Source organism: Phoenix dactylifera, chromosome 5, assembly GCF_051530095.1.
Source record: "Phoenix dactylifera cultivar Ajwa chromosome 5, Ajwa_hap1_PhDact_Kaust_v1.1, whole genome shotgun sequence".
Lineage (NCBI taxonomy): Eukaryota > Viridiplantae > Streptophyta > Magnoliopsida > Arecales > Arecaceae > Phoenix > Phoenix dactylifera.
Window position 1 is genome coordinate 25,697,849 of NC_143194.1, and position 21,759 is coordinate 25,719,607.

Below are 21,759 nucleotides of genomic sequence, written 5' to 3' on the forward strand. Positions count from 1 at the left end.
TGGGATCAACAAGGAGGTTCTCCCCGACGGAACTCCGCTCTAGGCGTTTCATCCGGGATCACGTCTCCCCTCCTTGAAGTTCGGCCTCCCGATTGAGCTCCGCACCAGGCGCTTGATCCGGGACCGCGCCTCCATATACTCTTCTCCCATGTATTCCTTCTCTCCCCTAACACTGGGGAGGACCGGAATATCCCTTGGAGGTGGCGTTCCCCTGGAGGCAGCGGGAGCTTCGTCTGCGGCGGCTCCTCGTCTTTTTCGTGAGGCGTGGATGGCGCCTCTGAGTAGGAGCAGTGTGGACTTCTCCTTCGTCCAGTTCTTCTTCATCCGCGCCGGCTCTTCGTCTTCTTCGTGAGACGCCGATGGCGCCTCCGGTTGGAAGCACCCACTCCCGGCGGGATTGCAGCCGCTTCGGATGGAGGTTTCGGGATCCCAGATCTTCAGCTCCTCGGAGTCTCCACCTCTTCTTTACTTTCTTTACGCCCTAATTCCCCTCTGGGAATTCCTTGTAATCACACGAGCACGCCATTGTAACCAGAAATTATTGAAATGAAAAGTGTTATACATTTTTGAACTGTCGACCATTATCCGAGATGAGGACCCGAGGTACCCCAAATCGGACAATGATGTTCTTCTTCACGAACTTCCGGACTTGCGCCTCCGTGATAATGGCCAGCGGCTCTGCCTCCACCCACTTGGTGAAGTAGTCGATTGCCACAATCAAAAATTTCCGCTGAGCTGAAGCGACGGGGAATGGTCCGAGGATATCCATTCCCCACTGGGCGAAGGGCCAGGGTGCAGTGATTGGTGCCAAGGGGACAGAAGGGACTCTCTGGACGTTGGCGTGGCGCTGGCAGGCGTCGCATTTCCGTACATGATCCTTTGAGTCCTCCAACAAGGTAGGCCAATAATAGCCTTGCCTCATGATCTTGTGCGCCAAGGACCTAGCCCCCAAGTGTGATCCGCAAACGCCTTCGTGGACTTCGCCGAGGACGTAGGTCGCTTCCGAGGGGCGGAGGCACTTTAAGAGGGGGGCGGTGAACGAGGTCCGATACAGCCTCCCTTCATAGAGTACGTAGTGGGCGGACTTCATAACAAGTCGCCGAGCTTGATCTTCGTCTTCAGGGAGGATCCCTTCGGCGAGGTAGGCGACAAGCGGGTCCATCCAAGACGGCTCCGGATCAATCGCCATCACCGCTCCAGCCTCGCCGATGCTCGGGGCATCCAGGGTCTCCAGGTAGATCGCCCTCGACAAGTTGTGCGCGTCTGCGCTCACTAAGCGGGACAACCTGTCGGCCCTGGCATTTTCACTTCTTGGGACCTGCTGGATGTCGACACTGCCGAGGTCGGAAATGAGTGCTTGCACCTTCCGGACGTAATTCTGCATGGTCGGGTTCCGGGCTTCGAACTCCCCACGGACCTGCCCGACCACCAGCTGGGAGTCGGTGAAGACCTTCAGGCGCCGGATGCCGAGCTCCTTGGTGAGTTTGAGTCCCGTGACTAGGGCCTCATACTCCGCCTCGTTGTTGGTCACTGGAAATCCGAACATCAAGGCATACTCGGCTATCACTCCATCTGGACTGGTAAGGACCAGCCCGGCCCCTCCACCTTCGGGGTTCGACGACCCATCGATGTGAAGCGTCCAAATCGGGAGGTCGAGGCTAGGTGTTTCCGGCGACCTAGGTTCCGCCTCCTGCACCGTGCACTCAGCGAGGAAATCCGCGAGCGCCTGGGCCTTGATGGCGGGTCGGGGCTGGTAGCGGATGTCGAACTCACCAAGTTCTATTGCCCACTTCACCAGCCGTCCCGCATTCTCTGGATTGCTGAGGATCTGCCGCAGCGGTTGATCGGTCAAGAGGGTGACAGAATGGGCCTGGAAATAGGGGCGAAGCCTCCTGGTCGCGGTCAGCAGCGCGAAGGCGATCTTTTCAGCCTTCGTATACCGCGTCTCGGCATCCCGTAGGACCCGGCTGATGTAGTACACAGGCTTCTGGAGCTTTGCCTCTTTCCGAACCAGTACCGCACTGACTGCGGTTGGGGAGACCGCCAGATAGAGGTAGAGCATCTCCCCTTCTTGCGGCTTGGACAGCAGGGGAGGAGACGCCAAGTATTCCTTGAGCTGGTCGAATGCTGCTTGACATTCGGCCGTCCAGAGGAAGTCTTTCGGGCGTTTCAACACCTTGAAGAAAGGTTGGCAGCGTTCGGCCGATTTTGCCACAAATCGTCCGAGCGCGGCGACCCTCCCAGCGAGCTCCTGAACCTCCTTCACTTTGGTCGGAGGGGACATATCTTGGATGGCCTTGATTTTGTCCGGGTTGGCTTCGATCCCCCGCTGGTTGACAATGAAACCGAGGAACCTCCCGGCCGAAGCGCCAAAGGCGCACTTCGCTGGGTTCAGCTTCATGTGAAACTTCCGCAAGGTGGCGAAAGTCTCCTCCAGATCCGCGATGTGCTGGTCTGCATGGCGGCTCTTCACCAGCATATCGTCCACGTACACCTCCATGTTCCGGCCGATTTGCTCTTTGAAGATTTTGTTGACGAGGCGCTGGTAAGTGGCGCCAGCATTCTTCAGACCGAAGGGCATTACCTTGTAACAGTACAGCCCCCGGTCTGTTATAAAGGCAGTTTTCTCCTCGTCCTGTGGAGCCATCATTATCTGGTTGTAGCCGGAGAAGGCGTCCATGAAAGACAGCAGCTGATATCCGGAAGTCGCGTCGACCAGTTGGTCTATCCGCGGAAGCGGAAAGCTATCCTTGGGGCATGCCTTGTTCAGGTCGGTGTAGTCGACGCACATCCTCCACTTTCCGCTCGCCTTCCGGACAAGTACGACATTTGCCAGCCATTCGGGGTAGCTGACCTCCCTTATGAATCCTGCCTCCAAGAGTTTGTCTACCTCCTGGTCGACCACTCGGATCCGATCCGGGGCACAGTGTCTCTTCTTCTGTTTTACCGGTCGGTGGGTCGGGTCGACGTTGAGGGCGTGAGAAATGACCTCCGGGTCGATCCCAGGTACATCGGCCGCCGACCAGGCAAACACATCGACATTGGCTCGGAGGAATTCCACCAACCGGGCCCGAGCTCCCAGGTCGAGATTGACGCCGACCCGGATCGTCCTGTCCGGGCGACCTTCCTCGAGGGGAACTTCGATCACACCCTCGGCCGGCTCCCCGTGCCGCAAGGCCACCTCGTCTCTGGCGTCGAGGGACTCGACGCTTAAGGCTTCTACGGGCTTCTTCCCTTTGAGAGTTGCTAGGAAACATTGCCTTGCGGTCGGTTGGTCACCTCGGACCTCTCCAATCCCGGCCGCCGTGGGGAACCGCATGAGCAAGTGGTACGTAGAGACCACCGCGCGAAGGGCGTTCAGTCCGGGTCGTCCGAGGATAGCGTTGTAGGCCGAGGGAACACGGACGACTAAGAACCCGAGCCGCACCGTGGCTTCTGCGGGTGCAACGCCCGCAGTCACAGGCAGCTCAACGACACCTTCGGCCGAGATAGCGTCACCAGTGAATCCTATGAGGGGGGTGGATGTTTTGTGCAACAATTGTCTGGACAAGCTCATCTTTTGGAAGGCCTCGTAAAACAAAATATCAGCTGAGCTTCCACTATCCACAAGAACACGCCTTACATCATAGTTTGCCATAGTGAGGGAGATCACCATGGCGTCATCGTGGGGGGTCTGAACCCCCTTTACATCTTCATCACAAAAAGTGATTACATTACCGACCCTCTGCCTCTTCGCGACGGCTGTCCCTGACGCTTCAGTCAAGCCCCCTGCGTTCCTCTCGGGCCGGGGGCAGCCCCCAGTGATAGTGTGGATCACGTCCGCGACGGGTCGATTCTGCTCCCGAGGCTCCTGAGGGGCCGGATCGGCCGGACGCGGGTCTGCGGGGGGACGTCGGTCGTTCACATATCGACCGAGACGCCCTCGGCGGATGAGAGCCTCGATCTCGTCCCGAAGCTGGAAGCAGTCTTCGGTGTCGTGGCCGTGGTCCCGGTGGTACTCACAGTACGCCCGAGAGGGCCTCCTCCTAGGAATCTTCTTCATCTGTCTCGGGACCGGGAGGTCCTCCCGCCCCTTGATTTCCATGAGGATCTGGGCCCGGGGAGTCAGGAGAGGAGTGTACCGGTTGAAACGTCGGGGCGGAGAACGAGGGCGTAGGGCGCCGTGGTTCCTCGCCGGCGACAGGCTCCTGCGCCGACGTTGAGGCGTCGGGCTCCTCCTCTGGCGTGCCTCTTTTCGCCTTTTCTTCCCGAGCTTTGGAGGGATCTCGGCGGCCTCCTTGCTCCGGTGGGCGGCCGCCTCCTCGGCGTCCGCATACTGGTTCGCCCGGGACAACAGCTCCGGGAAGCTCCGCGGCAGGCGTTTGTCCAGGGAGAAGGTGAGTCTGCCCTTTTGGAAGCCACGCTTCAGGGCTGAAAGAGCCACTTCCTGGCTCAGGTTCCGGACTTCCAGCGTAGCCTTGTTGAAGCGGGCAAGATAATCCCGCAAACTTTCTCCCTCGTTTTGCCGGACATCAAAGAGGGAGTCGGAGACCAGTCGCCGCCGGCTACTGACGGCGAAATGGGTGATGAAGAGGCGAGTAAACTGGTCGAAGGACTGGATTGAGTTAGCCTCCAAGCCGGCGAACCACGCCCTTGCCGGGCCACGGAGGGTCGCCGGGAAGGCCTTGCAGAGGAGAGGATCTGATGCTCCGTGGAGGAGCATAAGGGTCCTGAAACTCTCGACGTGATCCCGCGGGTCCGCCGCCCCGTTATAGGGCTCGATCGCCGGCATTTTAAACCCCGGCGGATTCGGGGTCCGCAGGATCCTCGAGGCAAGCGCCGGCTGGGAGGAGATCTCCAAGTCGGCGAAGGGATCTTTGGAGTGGCCCTTCAGGACCTGGAGTTGTCGGTGGAGATCGTCCACCCGCCGGTCCAGGGAGCGCGACCGATGGGTGGGAGACAAGGTGCACCGAGAGGGGGACCGACTGGAGCGCGGGTTCCTTGAGGACTGGGGGGTCTGGGAACGCGCCCGGGCCCGCCTCTCGTACCCCGCGCAGCTCCGATGGGAAGGTCCCGGCAGAATGGACCGTGCTCGAGAATCTTCCTCGCGCCGGCGCTCCTCCCCATGGGAGAGGAAGGAGCGCGGGTTGAGGAGGACAGGTGAGCGCTCAGGGAGCAGCGGCTCCTGGGCCCGCTGCGGCGCCCGAGACATCACACCCTGCAGGTTCTGCACTGCCTCCGCGAGGGTGCGAACCTGCTGGACTAACTGGTCGAACTGAGCGGCTTCGACCATCTGAATGGGGGGTGGAACGGTGGAGTGTTGCTGAGAATGTGTTGGAGACGCAGCGGCCTCCCGGCCGAAGGCGCGAGAGGCCCCGCGACCGGAGGCATTGGAAGCTCCACGACCACCTCGCCGTGCCATTACGATCGCTCTGAGATTCGGCCCTTCCTCTAGCGCCAACTGTTGCTGGTGGTCCAAACCGAGAATGATTGGCACAGCGGTGTGAACGGGGTTCCGTTGGGTTGCCTTGGTTGGTGTTGATTGCGCTCCACTTTCCACCGGGAAACCTGCAAGCAAGCCTCGCACCACCACTGGGGTAGTGGGGGCCCTCCTTCTAGCGCCAACTGTTGCTGGTGGTCCAAACCGAGAACGATTGGCACAGCGGTGTGAACGGGGTTCCGTTTGGGTTGCCTTGGTTGGTGTTGATTGCGCTCCACTTTCCACCGGGAAACCTGCAAGCAAGCCTCGCACCACCACTGGGGTAGTGGGGGCCCTCCGACGATCAAGTCAGAGGAGATTGGAGGAGAAGGAAAGATAATAGTAGCAAGTAGGAGAATGCTCTGGAAGTTCTTGCTTACCCCCCTTCTCCCCCCAGCCGCATATATACCAGGCTGGGGGGTCTTTCAGGGGGGTTCGTCATCGTGGGGCACGATGGAGCTGCCACTGACACGGCCGTTACAGGGCGTCGTGGGGCAGCGCTGGGTACGGCCGTGACAGGGCGTAGTGGAGCTCCGCCTTGTACGGCTGTTACAGGGGATTGTGGAGCAGCGCCAGATACAACCGTTGCAGGGAGTAGTGGAGCAGGAGGTTGCGGCGTGCCTCTGGGGAATAGCCTGTCGTTGTCGAGAGATGTCCGACTCGGGGTCGGGCTGCGGAGACGAAGATGTCCGACTCGGGGTCGGATTGCTGGATCAAGGGGCAGCCGACTCGGGGTCGGGCTGCGGAGACGAAGATGTCCGACTCGGGGTCGGATTGCTGGATCAAGGGGCAGCCGACTCGGGGTCGGGCTGCGGAGACGAAGATGTCCGACTCGGGGTCGGATTGCTGGATCAAGGGGCTGCCGTAGTCTTCCTGGGCGCGCGTGCCGGTCACGTGGGGCATGGTGGCTAAGTTCCTCCGTAACAATATGCATATACGATGTAAGATTAGTAACTAATATGACAATAGTTCGAAAAATATTACTCCGAGTTGCATATCTATTTTTCATTTAAAATGCTTTCTCATAAAATTTATAAATCACATATAAATCAATTAAAAAGTTATTTATTAAAAAATAATATTGTATAAATAAAAATTCTAGAAAATGCAGTTTCTTATTTATCTTGCGAGCAAAACCAAACTACAAGTTTAAATAATTTCAAAAATCTCTCTTAGAACTTAAGACTTTGGTGAACCCTTAACTGAAATTTTTGGTGAGCACCGTAAGCCAAGACCATCGGAAGTCAAGAGAAGAAGGAAAGATGTAATGATACTCTAGCAATAGTGATTAGCAAAACTTGTTGATGGTGAGGCGAAAAGGGAGTGTGGGGGTCATTAAATAGCCGATCGAGGCTATGGTTCCTAGCTTCTGTAGAAAATCAAGATGGAGGAGGAGTCAGTCGAACAAGGCTCTATCTTTGTTTTCTATCTCCTCCTCCTAGTCGAACAAGGCTCTATTTTTTTTCATCTCCTATTTCAACTCTTATATCGGGACCAGTCAAGTGGACTAGGTCCAGTTTTTTATTAGTTGGGTTAGGTGTTAGAGGCTAATTCTAAAACTAAAAAATCAAAAGAAATTTTCAGGACAAGTCTTAACGAATGGACTGGAAATATGGACCGGAAAAGCCAGTCGGCCTAGGCCCAAACACATGATTTAAGACTGCTAGAACCGTGCAAGTCACGAAGTTGACTAGCAGAAGTTTGAATCGCATGGATTTACATGAACAAACAATGGAAAGGGGCAGTTAGTACAAAAACTTTCAGGAAACTCCTGACTTATGATAATGGTGGTGAGTGCTTTGATGAAAACTCCTCTCTTGCTTCTAATTTGTGGTTTTTACACGGGCTCCTATGGGTCATTTTGATGAAAATCATGGATTTCCATCGATCTATCTATATTTTTTAACCTCTCTTTTCCTGTAGTGGTTTCGTTTTATGGATGTGTTTCCACCTCATCTCTAATGAAATGTGCAACAGCCTCTCCTACCATCTTGCTCAAAAAAGCACTATTAGGATGTAAACAATCCATGTTATGAACCTAGATCGAGGTCAAAGTAATGGTAACAGCTTAATCATCTAATTCAAAAAAGATGTACCTATGTGATGTGGTAAGAACCACCTTGCATTTCATTGATTAATGAAATCAGAAACAGGGGATAAGCCACCCGGCAGCCTAAACAAAAGCCAATCAGGCTAGCCTAGTCTCCAAGAGTGCTACGTAGCAATTATATTCTGAGCAGGAAAGTTCTAAGTAATTTAAGGTTCAACCAGGGACTAAAAGTTAACTTTCTAGACATTGTCGACTTTGCATAAGTCTGCATCGTTGTAGCCGGCTTCTCTGGGATTAAAAGGTAAGCGCGTGCTCCGTTGGATTCGAGATCAATGGTGGACAGGCGTCTTGGCGCATCCACGGCAATTTTCAGTGCGGATTGACGGTGGAAGATGAGATCAACGGCGTCGTTGGTTCCATCGAGAGGAACCGACATCCTTTGAGGCGGCGCTGGATCTTGCACATTTTGATTTCCATGGTAACTAATGAAAATCTTCTAGGTATTAATCTGATCTTGAACGAACGGTGAGGAATCCGCTCATGATATACGAGCACAAAAAATGGACCCATGCGGAGACATTCACAAAATTCCTATACGGATCTACATCCGTACGTTAATAAGTAGACGAACGTCCGGGCGGAAAGTTTGCAAGCGGATGTGTTGGGAAAACAGGATAAGTCACCGACGCAAGTATACCGCAAAGCTCACCTACGGATGCATGCATAAACTGTAGGGATGATATTTCTTATAGAAATAAAAATAACCATACCAAATCTTGAAAGCACCGTATACGGATGGATGCATACATAGAGTTGTCCAGACCAAAACCGCAAAATAACCATACCAACACTCCTAAATCAGTCAAAACTTAAAGAAGTTTTTTCTTTTCTTTTTTTGTGTGGATGAATGCCCATCTAAAAATTTAAATTTACGTAAATACTTTCTTAAAATTTATATTTATTTTTATACCCTCATAAAATACTGCTGTTACATAAATGCCTCTAATATAACTATTTTTCTAACACCGTTAATAAAAATCATGTTTATTTTAATTAAAAATAAAATAGAATTTTAAAATTATTTTTTTGTCCTCCATCGTGATTGCCTTATAAATATTTCTTTTTGTACATCTATGCATTAAGAATCTTTTATTTAATTTGAAACCGTTAACCTTTTAACGGCGTTAGATGGTGTAGATACATATGAAAAACAAGAATTAAAAAGGAATAGAATAGCAAAACAAGTGTTTTATGAGGATATACATGCAAATATCAATTTTGTGAGGATATTTATACAAAATTCGATATTTAGGAAGGTATTCATACATATACAAATAAAATGGGAAAATCCAAACTTCAATAACGGGAAAAATCATCACGGAGGGTGGATGTGGTAAAAGACCATTGGATAAAGGAAGAAAGAACTTACTCAACTTTGTAGGAATCAATCCCGACAGAATCCAGGGTTGAAGGGGAATGGCCCTTGGAAGTGTATGACGCTTGCTTATGTAAATGCCTCTCTGCTATTGTTTATTCCCACACCTAACCATATCAACGGATGAAAATGGTAGTCATCAAGAGCACGAGCATCAAAAAGGAAATGAGTTACACTGTAATACATCTCGTCTCCATTCTCCATTCTGCTATGAAATGGTCATCAATATGTAAACATATATGCATGCAGTACTAACAAGTTTAAACAAGATCTAGACGATGTCCAATTTCTGGTGACTCAAATGCTAGTGCAGATTAGTGAACTGCTACATGAAAAGATAGCATTGTGATCAACCTCTGGGCAAAAAAAAACTGTTTCATTGGAAAAACCAATAAGATTAGTAGCTGAGAAGGCAATGGTGACCATTACGAGGAACCTATACGTCTGCTAACAAGATAGAGTCATGTGTCGAAAAGAGGAAGAGCATACAAAAAGAAAATGCCAATGGTTATAGCGGTGATTCAGTTTGGAGTATTGCTACAGAAGGAGATGTCAGAGGCTGATTTGAAGCAGTACTTGTTTGCTGATGATTGCTCAGATTCTCGTTTCATGATTTGGACATTGGGTGAGATTCAGCTGAGTTATTCCTTTCTAGCGGAGAAGCCTAACTAAAAAAGAACAAAAAGAAGACATGCCTTGGTTTCCACAAAAAAGAGCATGGCCTGGATCCTGCAATTCCTTTTTCTTGGTACCATAATGCAAATATTGTACTGTGTCCTTTTTTTCAGGAAATGTTTGGTAGACCCAACCAATTCATTGAATAAGGCAAGGTAGCAAACTGGGGACAGGGCCCCAATATGACAGGATCAAAGTAAATTCAAAAAATATTGTATTGAGTCTTGTATCAGGAAAAAAGATGGAGCGATTCTCCTGAAGTGTTTTATTTCCGCCTCTAACTCATCAATGACATCACGAAAGCTAGTGATTACATAAAAAAGAAAAAAAAAAGATTTTAACATTGTCCTGAAGCTTCTTGGCTCTATTTAATGAGGCAAAGTTTTTCCTTGACAAACACAAAAATAGCTTAGAGTCAAATATCATTGTCTCCTAATCATACTTTTATGGTTGGTTATATTAGGTCAGGTCAGGTTGGTGTTGGAATCCTAATCTAATTAGGATTCTTAATTTCGACCATCATTACAAATATTATCTTTGGTTCAAACTTCCCAATTTTTCTGATAACATATCTATCTTGGTATATATTATATTGGTAAAATAGATCAACTCGGTGAGCTACATTTTAAGGATGCCCATGGCCGACTGCCCTCCAGAGAGCTGCTTAGGAAAATCCCCTTACTTTTTCCATGTCAGTGGGGTTAAAAAATATTGGCAATCTTTAATGACTAGACTAACTATTAGTTAAGTCCCGTGGTCCTCGGTAATTCTGCCCTACTCTTATTTTATTTTTGAAATTAGTCAACAGATAGACTCGGCAAACAGACTGCCGTCGTAACGGTTATTTCTGTTATAACGGTTAAAAACGGTTTTTTCAGGGTCCCTATCCGCCGAATCCAGCTCGAGCCATGTTCTCAGTCCCCTTCCAAAACCCCTCCCTCCGGTGGGCCACCACCCGCCGCGTCCCCGGCGAGGCCACGGTTCTTCCCCAAGAAACCAATAATTCCCCAACCCCTCCGTCCAATCGCCGGAAGCTCGTGCACCGCCTCCCCTCCCACCCCTACTCCAAGAACTCGAAGCAAGAAGACGAGCCTCCCGTTCTGGCGACGCCTCCAGCTCTACCCTCCCAAGATACCTCCAAGATGAGATCTTTAACGTCCAGAGATTCAGAAGGCAAGGGAAAGACTGCGGCGGCGAAAGGGAAGGCGCGGGGGGGGGGGGGGGGGGGGGGGGTGGTTAGTGTTCAACAACATATCTCACTGACCGCGGAGCAGATCAAGAAGGATTTCTTCGCCATGACAGGATCGAAGCCTCCTCGCCGGCCCAAGAGGCGGCACAGATCCTCGTCCAAGAGGACGTCAATGGAAGATCTCTTCTTGTTCTTTTTAGAATTCCTTGTTCTTGCATTTCCATTTGATTCCTTAGTCTCGGTACCATACAATTGATCTTGGGAGTTCATGCAGGCATTTTTGCTTGGGTTGCGACCTCCCAAGACCGTGACTCCAAAACGGTACGCAGTTGCTGAACCTTCCTGCTGATGGAGAAGAAAATTTAGTATTGTTGTTGAGAACTTTTGCCTAAAAATTGCTATATTGTTATTTTATAATTATATTATAAAAAAATAATTTACTAAAATAAATTTAGCAGATTGAAAAGAGTTTATTTGGATCGAGGCGTTAGTAAGAATGTGATTCGTTCCCAATGTGTAGGTTTGTGGCAATCTCGTCTCTAAGAGACAACAATCCGGCTCAGCTCGATCTTTCTCAAATGAGCACGATCGATGGAAAGTTTCATCCGACCAACTCCTTCAAATGATCAGAAAAGAAAAAAAAAGCAGAAAGTTGAAAAGTGGAAGAACTCTATAAAACTCTCGGAAGATCTTCGGAAGAGGACATTTCATAAAAGATATTTTAAAGCATCAAAAGAGACACCGTATCCTGTTTGAGCTGGAGCGGTTGGAATTGAAGGAGTTTTCTGTGAGAGCTCTTCTGGGCACGCAACACGCCATATAATTTGGCGTTGATTGGGAGGGTGATCAGAGTCAAGATCACTCTTTCTTCATTTTTCTTGATTTATTTTACGTTATATTCGTAAATGTAAAGAAATAGTTATTCGTTCTAAATGGTATAGATTGATGACCCATTCAATGAATCTATGCATAATTATTAATTTCTTGCATGTTTTAAAGCATTAATTGAATTTTTCCCGTATGTTTTAAAGCATTAATTGAAGTCTCTATGGAATTTTGTGCTTATGCTGTAGCAGGGATGTAGCTTGGTTGGCATGGCTATTATTTTTAGTGTATTGATGCTGGTATTCATTTTCCCTTGCTATTATGCTTCTTTTGAAATTTATTGGAAATGTTTTTTTTCTGGTTAGACAGATGGTGTTACTGGATTTTTTTTCTTTTTTCCCAAACAGCGGCGTGTGCTGGGAGTCTTGTTCAATCCAGTCTAAAATACGATGATGACATAGAGGAAGATGAATAGTTACCTAATCATTACTTGTTTGTGCTATTTTAGGGTAATAGACAGACTGTTATGATAACTTTTTCCTGTTATGATAACTTTTTCCCCATGATTATTCTCCAAAACTTTAAAAGTAAAAAATGAATCCCCACAATTAAATCGCTTTGGAATATAGGCTTTGCCAAGAGTCTGGTGGACTTAACCACAACTAAAATATAATCATTCCTTCTTTGTTAGAAAATATTATTATTATTTTGAAATTCTTCTCAAAGTGAATTCCTAGTATACGTTAATGCAAGCTGGAAGTTCACCCAGCAACTTGATACTGGTACAGTTTTTGAACCAACCGAGGAGCTATTTCATTGTATCACCGATTCTGAGGTTGCCAACGGGAAAAACAGAGCATCATAGTCTATTCAGGTTGGCTTTTGTGGAGGTCGAGGTGCCGGAATCCATTCGGACGTGTATTTAGTTTCACATTGATTTTTTGCTGGATATATTTTTTGTACTTATACAAAATCAAGGAATCCAAATAACATCTTTCGGCTAACCATTTTGTATGAGATCCTGAGTTGTTACAAATAGTATCAGAGTAGATCCAGTCCATAATCTATGTGGACTAAGGAATACTACAATAAGGATTAATTGAAGCTGACCACGGGTCGATCGTAGTGTTTGCGATTAGATTTGAATAGATTTGAATTTTTAGCCTGACGAGGATGTCCGGACTTGAACGGAAAAAATATGTGAGAATCCGTATGGACGTGTATTTAGTCCCACATCAATTATTTGCTGGATAAATTTTGAGTATTTATATAGAATTAAAAATTCAAATAATATCTTTCAGCTAGTTATTTTGAGTGAGGTTCTGAGTTGTTATATGAGAAACCAGTGAGCTTCTTACGACCAGCTGGTCAGTAGCTCTGACATTGTCTTGGAAGCATTGAGGCATCATGATCAGTACTGGACTGCAACACTGGAGTCGACAATCTATTTCTACCACTTGTGTGCATGGCAGTGGGTGGTTTCCCTGAATCTGTCTTTTGTCCGCCATCATCCATCCTCTCAAGTTGCTCGCTGGATTCATTCTCAGAGACCAATATGGTCAATCGCTCCATGCCGGATTTCTAAACTTCAAAGCCCATGGGTTCCCCTTGCTGAACTCAGAGCAGCCTCGGAGTTGTCCATGGTCGCATATTTCCCACTTCAGGCTACTGCAATATGGGTGTTAGGAGACTCTAGTATGGTTACCCAATAGATCAAGAAACCAAGAATATATCCTTCTACTTGTGTTGACTCTATGAATCTTACACTATTCATTGTAGCAACCCCCAGAGCTTCTTCCTAAAAGACTAGTAGGAAGATATTATTTGGATACCTAAGGATCCGTATAAATATCTAAGATCTACTCCATGTATAGTTGATATGAGACTAAACATACATCCACACATATTCTTATATATTCTCTCTAATTAAGTTCTAGCATTTTCATTAGGCTAAGAATCTAAATCTATTCAAATCCACAAACACCACGATCAGCTCGTGGTTAGCCCAAATAGGTTTAGGCTACATTGTTCCTTGATTCACATGAACATAGGCCAGATCTGTTTTGATACTATTTGTGACAATTCAAGATCTTATACAAAAAGTCTAGCCAAAAGGTATTATTTGAATTTCTTGGCTATATATAAGTACTCAAAATCTACTGAGTATATAGCCAATTGACTTAACATACACCTATACGAGTTCTTACGTACTCTTCTTATTTAAGTCATGATGTTTTCGTTAAGCTAAGAATCCAAATCCATTCAAATATAAGCACAAGAATCCTTACCGGCATGTGGTCAACCAAATAGGCCAATGCTGCAGTGTTTCTTAGTCCATATAAATCATGCGCTATGTCCGTTTTGATGTTAATTGCAATAATTTTAAAAAAAATAGTCAAAAGATATTATTTGAAATTTTTGATTTTATATAATTATTTAAAATTTATTTAGTACATAGTCGTACATATCCTCAATTTCACTGTTTAAAAAAAACAAATAGCTGGCTGGTTGGCTGGTACCCGAAAATCTAATATTTATAGTGCCATAGATTCTATACCCTCCTCACCATCCCATCCCATACACACACCCCCCCCCCCCCGCGGCGCGTAAAAATCCCGAAAAGTTTTGCAGTATCGAGAATTAATTAAAAAGAGTAAAATGATTTCTTGTGTTTCAATATGCTTTAACTGTGAGTTTTTTTTTTTTTTTATTTGCCCAAAAGATTTCCAGAGTGCTTAATAGCCGCATAAAAGGAAAAGTTGACAAAACGAATTTCTTATTTGATTTGTATTCATGGAGGTTAAAATTTTAAGCAAAACCTTCCCTCCCTCATGATGTCCAATTTGCTTTTCATATAAACAATCTCCGTATTATATTGCTAATTAAAAATAGAAAAAATTATTATTTTGTATAATTTTTATATGTGTGCTATGATTAACCATAGGACCTTATACTGTAACGGACTTGATCCGCCAAGGCCGCGAAGAGCCCTGATGTGGCCACTTTGACAGTTTGCCTTCTTATCCCTGTACTGAATTCGGCTACTTTTTTTGTTTGTTGTTCAGCCTATGCCGGCCGCAAAGCGTGATCCTCGCCGAGTTATTTTCATGATGCACGGTTCAAACCGCTTTTGACCCCTTGGGTCCACCATCAATACGATCTGGACCGTTGCCCTCAAACTCCCTCAAAATCTTCCGTACCAATTGGATTGGTGGAATCATCCATCCGACGGCCCACGTTGCCCCCGAGCTCTCCTCCGCCATACAGCGCATCTTAGAAGTAATCCTCAAAAAGAAAAGCCCTTCTCCCTCCCTCCTCTGTCTCTCTCTCTCTCTCCCCAACGTTGGGAAACAAAACTAGGCACGACCAGTGAGAGACAAAGGAACCCGTCGCACCGCGCTTTCCAAATCTCCAATCCTCTTTCTCCCCTGGTACATTATTCTCTCTCTGAGATGGTTTTGAGGTGCTCGGAGATCGACGGGCCGCCGAAGCCTCCGCCGGCGCCGCCGCGGGCGGCGGCAGGGTTCAGCTTCTCGGTCCCCTTCGAGAATCCCACGCTCCGGTGGGGCAGCACCCGCATCCTCCGCTGCCAGCTAGTCTCCGGCCACCGCGACACCGCCGACCGCCGTCAATCCTCCGCCTCTCCTTCTCCTCCTCCTCCTCCGCCTCCGCCTCCTCCCCAAACCAAGAACGATCGTTCGCCTCCTTCCAGTCGACCGAGGCTTGTGATCCGCATTCCCTGCCGGACCCAGCCCAAGGAGCCCGAGAGAGACGGGCCTCCCGCTCCGCAGGAGCGGCGAGATCGTCGCCGGGAGGCGAGGACGGCGGGCGGCGGCCGGACTCCGGTGGAGATTGGGAGGCCGGTCTCTGGTCCCGTGACGAGATCTTTGAGGTTCAGAGCTGGTGCTGAGGGCGACAAGAAGACGGCGAAGAACGTGAGGCCGGCGGAGTTCAGCCTCTCCCTATCGAAGGAGGAGATGATGGAGGACTTTATCGCCATGACCGGCGCCAAGCTCCCTCGCCGCCCCAAGCAGCGGCCTAGGCCCGTCCAAAAGAATCTCAATGTAAGCTTCCTTCTTTTTTCCTGCTTCTTTCTTCTCTGAAAATATCAGAAAGATCGTCCTTTTGCCTCGTTTTTCCTATTCTCTAAATAAAAAGATCATCCTTTTGCCTTCCTGCTGCCAAAAAGATGGAGAATTAATATAGGGTTTTTGTCTGATCAGGGGATCTTTCCTGGGTCGGACTTGCCAAAGGTCGTGACTCCTGGTCTATACAGGGTTTCTGATTCCTCCCAATGATTTTGCCTCGGATGATTGGTTTCGTCTCCTTCGGTTTGAGACACCTGTAGATTCCGAACTTTTAGGTTGGACTTACTTTGGTTGAGCTGAAGCAATGTGGTTCCTCCACATGCGATAGAGTTGCTTAAACAGAAAGCAGAAAACGGTGATGAATTTGATTATACATTGTTCCATAACTTTTGTCAAGTCTATACATGTTCATGACAATGCTTCATAAACTGTCTATTGTTAATGGTGCTCTTGAGTACTAATTTCTTCAATACTTTCATCAGTGGTTATTCATGGAATTCATAATCAGTCTTGTGGTTATGGTTTTGCTTATGGTATTCTTTTTGCGTGTGTGTTTTGTTTTTGGGTCTGGTTATCTGATGCCCATGTTGGATGATTAGTTTATTAATGGTATATAATGTTATTGAAAAAATCATTGTTGATGTTAAGAGAGATGCTGCAATTTAGTATTGAAATCCCTATTCTCTTTTAAGGTGCTAGACACAGAGAATGCCATGTTTATTTCCACATAAATGGATGACTCTGTGATGGTAAGCTTATCAAATTCTTTGATCACGATTTGAGGAATCAAACAATTCCTTACAATAAACATGTGTTTGATAGTTAGATTTTAGGTTGCATACAAGGCACTCCTCTGATGCATGTTTTTTTTTTTGAAGAAATACCAACATTTTGTCTTTATATCTGCAGAAGCCAGAATTGTTTAGTTAAAAATGATGTGATTCCCACATTCCAGTAAATTGATTGGTTTTTTAAAAATACTATTAGGTTAATGAAATCAATTGTTTCATTATTTTCTTCTTATCAGTTACTCAAATTGTGTATATTGTTCACAAGAAATTGATAGTCCATTGCAGATACTGCTCTTGTTATTAATCTGTTCTATTTTTCTAGCATTGGATCTTTCTAGAATTCACAGTTAGAGTTTTGGTTATTATTATGTTTGTCATGTGGTTGCTTATGGTTTTTATACATAATTTAAATTGGCCAGGTTTTTTATTCTTTTGTTTGCTGATTGGTTGATTGATATTAATGGTATGCTGTTATTGCGATGTTAATGAATATTCTATCATCAGTAAATTCTGAATATTAAAAGCAATCATTATTCTTGTTAAGCATGCTAAAGTGTTGCCACTATACTATTTCTGAGGTGCTAAGAATGGAAGATTAATGTAGTTTTCCATATGAATAGATACTCTTGGCCAGTTTAACAGTTGTCTTATTTGTGAGTTAATGAGTTAAGCACCTAGATCTACTAAATATTTATTTGATTGTTAATTATAATTACTACCAAACTACCCCATCAGGGATGCTTAAGAATTTTTAACATTCTTAAGGTTCTGCTTTTGAAAGCTTGCCATGTGGCTATATTAGGTACATCATTTTTTTAAGGAAAAATAGAACAATGCAAAAAAAATCCAACATTCAAGAAAAAAGTTATAGACATTTTCAATTTCTATGTTGCACCCATGTTGAAAAGGTTTTAAGACTTAAGCCATCTTGTAAATAATAATGGTGCTGTAAACAAGAATGTGTTCACCTTCCATTAAAAGATCACAATTACATGTAATTATGTTTTAGGTAAAGAAGTAGATTTCTTATTATCTCCATTAAGAATCTTTTAGAACGTGAAAATAGATGTATACAAGAATATATTCATCTAAAAACCTTGAGCATTATATGGAACTGAAAATGAATGTAAAGGGGTGCTTTGCTTAATTTGTTGCACTTTATGTTCTGAGATACAAATCAATGATTTTCTGACTATATAGTGTGATGTTGCTCTGGCTGTCTGACTATAGTTCTGTAACATTCAAGACTTCTAAGTCCATACATGCAACTTGGGTGGTTCCTCTTTATTTTTATGGTTAAGGTATTGGTTCTTGCTGAGGTCATGAGCTTCATTTGCTAAAAGATGTCTTCTTGAGTGGAAGGTGATGAGTGGACAGACTTCCACTTAGGATTAGAATTATCCTTAAATTTGGTCACAGAAATAACCAAATAAGCTTATAAAATGAGTTCGTTGGAAAGTAAAGATCTGTTGTTGCAAAAAGATGATAAATACTTGAAAAGCTTTGTGCTTGCTGTTATGGTAGTGAATGGTGGACGTTATTTGGTCATTGAGAACAAAGTGAGTGGGTTGTAAAGGTGACCCCCTTTGTAGCTTTTCTCTACCTTGTTGGCTTTTTTGTTTTTTCTTTTCTTGTTAGAAGCTTTTAGAAAACAGGTCTTATTGGCAAGTCTATCTTACAACAGGTCTTATTGGCACTTAAAAACATTTCTTGAGATTTGGTTATTATATTGAAAATCATTTTTGTAACGCATCTTAATCTCACAGACTACTTGTGAGGACCCGTGCGGGCGTGTGTTTAGTCCTACATCGGTTATTCGTTGGGTAGATCTTAGGTACTTATACAGAATCAAGGAATCCAAATAATATCTTCTGGCTAGCCATTTTGGATAAGGTCCTGAGTTGTTATGAATGGTATTAGAGTAGACCCGGCTTATAATCTATGTGGACTAGGGGACGCTGCAACACGGATCTATTGGGGCTGACCACGGACCGTTCGTGGTGCTTGTGATTAGATTTGAATGGATTTAAATTCTTAGCTCGACGAGGACGTCGGGGTTTAAATGAGGAGAGTATGTGAGGACTCGTGCGGATGTGTGTTTAGTCCCATATCGGTTATTCGTTGGATAGATCTTGGATACTTATACAGAATCAAGGAACCCAAATAATACCTTCTGGCTAGCCATTTTGGGGAAGGTCCTGGATTGTTACACTACTAGATCATGATGCTGTTGCATTGTGTTTTGCAATATTTCATGAGAGCTGAAAATGATCTGAGCTGCTCATTAGCAGCTTGAGATAAGTTTGATTAAGTAATGTTACTTGGACACAACATGGGCATCAAGTGTTCAAGTGTCTAGGAGTGTCGTATATGCGATCTTTCAAAATGTTTTACAGTGAGACTCAGCATATTATGCCGATGTCTCCTGACATTGTCAACTTAGTTGCATAAGGTAAATTTATTAGATCACGCTAACACTGATTAAAATCTTGTGTTGACACAAGTTCTGCTGCTTGTCATAATTCATTATTTTTTGGAAAGTGCATTTATGTAATTCAAACCATTCGTAGGACTGTGAGGGCGAGTGTGAGATCTGAACTATGTTGTCTGGTATAACTTTGAGAAACTTTTACCGGCGTGGCAAGCTGACATGTTCTAAATCTTGTTGCTCTTTTTTTCCTGAGTTAGATCATTTGCATGCTTCTGGAAGCTACAAATTTTCTTGGCTATCATTTTTATCATCGAGCTTAATTGCGTAGCTCAGTCAATAGATCACAGCAATGGCTCTGCAAAAAACATTACCAATCCTGAATCTTTACAGGCTTCATGAGCATAAGAAGAGTTATTGTGCATTGTTTGATTTAGTTCTGAATTTTGGCCACTCTTCCTAATTATCTTAAAAATATATTTGCAGTTGACTGACAGCTAATGTTAACAAATCAGAATGAATTTTCATGTTGCAAAATAATGATGAAAATTATTTCTTTCCATTTCTTTTCTTCTTGTTGTTAATGGAATAAAGAGGTAAAATTGGTGTCAATCTGGCTGCCAGATATTGCTGAACGAGAATTATCAAGTAATCATTCATTACCTGATAAGTTTCTCAGCGTCAAGTACTTTTGTCAATTAATATGATTTTTGGTATGCCTTGCAGAACCTGTTGTCTGTGAACAGTTCATACATCTTTCTGGGATGCTGAGACATCGTGTACGGAAATTTGTTTGCAGATTTAAGCATCGAAATCTAACTGAGGTCATGGATAAGAGGGAAAAAAAAATCTTCTTAAAGGAACCTGACCTCCAAGATTTCTTTAGTACTCACTCTTCCGTTGTGACAATTTGTCTATTATATTATTTTCTGTACGATACCATTTTGCCTGATTAGTTCAGAAATGATTTGGCACATTTAAGTAAGTGTTTCCATTGTGTATATTTTGTGATCACCATGTCATGGTACAATATCTATTTGCTTCAGGTGAAAATTGTGGTGCACAATAAGCCTTTCATTAGTGAAAACATTCGAAGAATGCTATCTTTCAGATGTGAATATAAATTATTTGTGCTGCCTGGCTTGTCGTATTGCATTGAGTTATATCATATGTTGCATGTTAGCTATATAATTATAGTCATCCATCAAAATGCAGTTTGAAGTCTTGAGCCGGTCTCATCCATGGAACATCCAAATATTTCAGTTTTCACATTACTAGAAAAGGAAAAAAAAGTATATCACAAATTAATTAGATAACATCCATCACTTCATTGAAATAATTAGTAAATTAGATATTACTTTCCTAAATTAGAGCATGTTTGGATGGGAGGCGAAATTGCATGAGTCACTATTCTAAAGTGACTTTAGTCCACTTTCAGACTTTTGGGGGTTTGACCATGAAGGTGAGTCAATTTTGATGCAGTGCGACTTTCCTTGAGAATAACTAGGAGGGGTTTCTCTCATTTTAAGCCATCTAGACATTGAGGGAGCAGGGGTTCTCTCACGTCCACCTTGTCTCATCTTGACCATGGTCATATTTTAATGAAAATAATAAATAATAATATTAAGTAATTAATAGTACTATTTAAACATTGAAAATTATTATTTTTTGTTCAATGATCATTGATACTATCAATAATTTAATATTATTAGTAAATAATAATATTAATATTATCTAATCAATAGAAATTAATAGTCGTATGTCAATTATTTACAATTTACGTATTGAAAATAATCACTAATAAAATAATGCTATTTTATTCAAACACAATTAGCAATATCAATAATTTAATTTAATTAGTATTTTCATTATAAATATTATTTATTATGTACATATTAGTAATAATTAGCAACAAAAATATTATTTTATTTAACCAATACATGCTCTATGATGGAGATAGTGTCCATTACCAAGGTTATATTCATATTTGAAAGAATAAATAGTAAATAATAATATTTAAATACGGAATAAATAATTATTAAGAAGTTAACATTTTTATTCAATCAATACATGCTTTGAAATATATATTAATTTATAATTTACAATAATTCATACCAAAAGTAATTGAAAGTCACTTTTCCTCTACAGTAATCAGATAATTAAAGTGATAATTGTATTTTAGCAGATCTTATTTTTTCAATGCTTTAATCAGTAAAATACAGCGTTCTCAAAATCAAGGAGTCCAATTTTCACCTTCGCTTTACTTATCCGACTTAATGTGGCCAGCGAACTCGTCAATTGAGTCGTAAGAAAGTCTGTATGCTGTCTCCTGACGCCAGCTGATATAGAGGCCCCACTCCCTTCCCGCCCAAATTCTAACTCCTTCGCCCTTATACGAGTTCCCGTACAGCAAAACCGGGAGGCAGTTACAGGGAGCCCTCTATAACGGTTCGATTTTCAAGTGCTGTGACACCTGCCGCTCATCGACCGTACTAGCACGCAATTCACATCATCTGTTCAAACTTTTTGATCAACCGCGTTTGGTTGCACCACGATGATCCTACGTGGCGGTGATCCTAAATCACCTCCACTCCTTCTATCACCGCCCAACTCAGTGATGAGATACTCGTCCTTGAGGTCGGGAATCCAAGATCACTATAGAGGAGTGATCCTGGGTTGAAAGTTAAAGACAAAAATATCCCTTAATTTATTTAAAAAATTGATATATCAATATACCGTCAATATATTATGTCAATGTTATATATCTAAAATATTATATTGATATTATATATTATATTAATGATATATATTATATTATAA

General features: G+C 44.3%; 1 protein-coding gene across 1 annotated transcript; it reads left to right on the forward strand.

Moving 5' to 3' along the window:
* Window positions 1-14,666: 14,666 nt before the first annotated feature.
* Window positions 14,667-16,232, forward strand: LOC103712921 (uncharacterized). The gene is made up of 2 exons (XM_008799631.4): window positions 14,667-15,696; window positions 15,856-16,232. Exons 1-2 carry the CDS (start codon window positions 15,085-15,087, stop codon window positions 15,928-15,930), a joined length of 687 nt encoding a protein of 228 aa, XP_008797853.1. The 5' UTR covers window positions 14,667-15,084; the 3' UTR covers window positions 15,931-16,232.
* Window positions 16,233-21,759: the final 5,527 nt, after the last annotated feature.

Coding starts and splice junctions, on each gene's coding strand:
- LOC103712921 (XM_008799631.4), top strand. CDS start 15,085: ATGGTTTTGAGGTGCTCGGAGATCGACGGGCCGCCGAAGCCTCCGCCG. Junction 15,697..15,855: donor CCGTCCAAAAGAATCTCAAT/GTAAGCTTCCTT, acceptor TTGTCTGATCAG/GGGATCTTTCCTGGGTCGGA.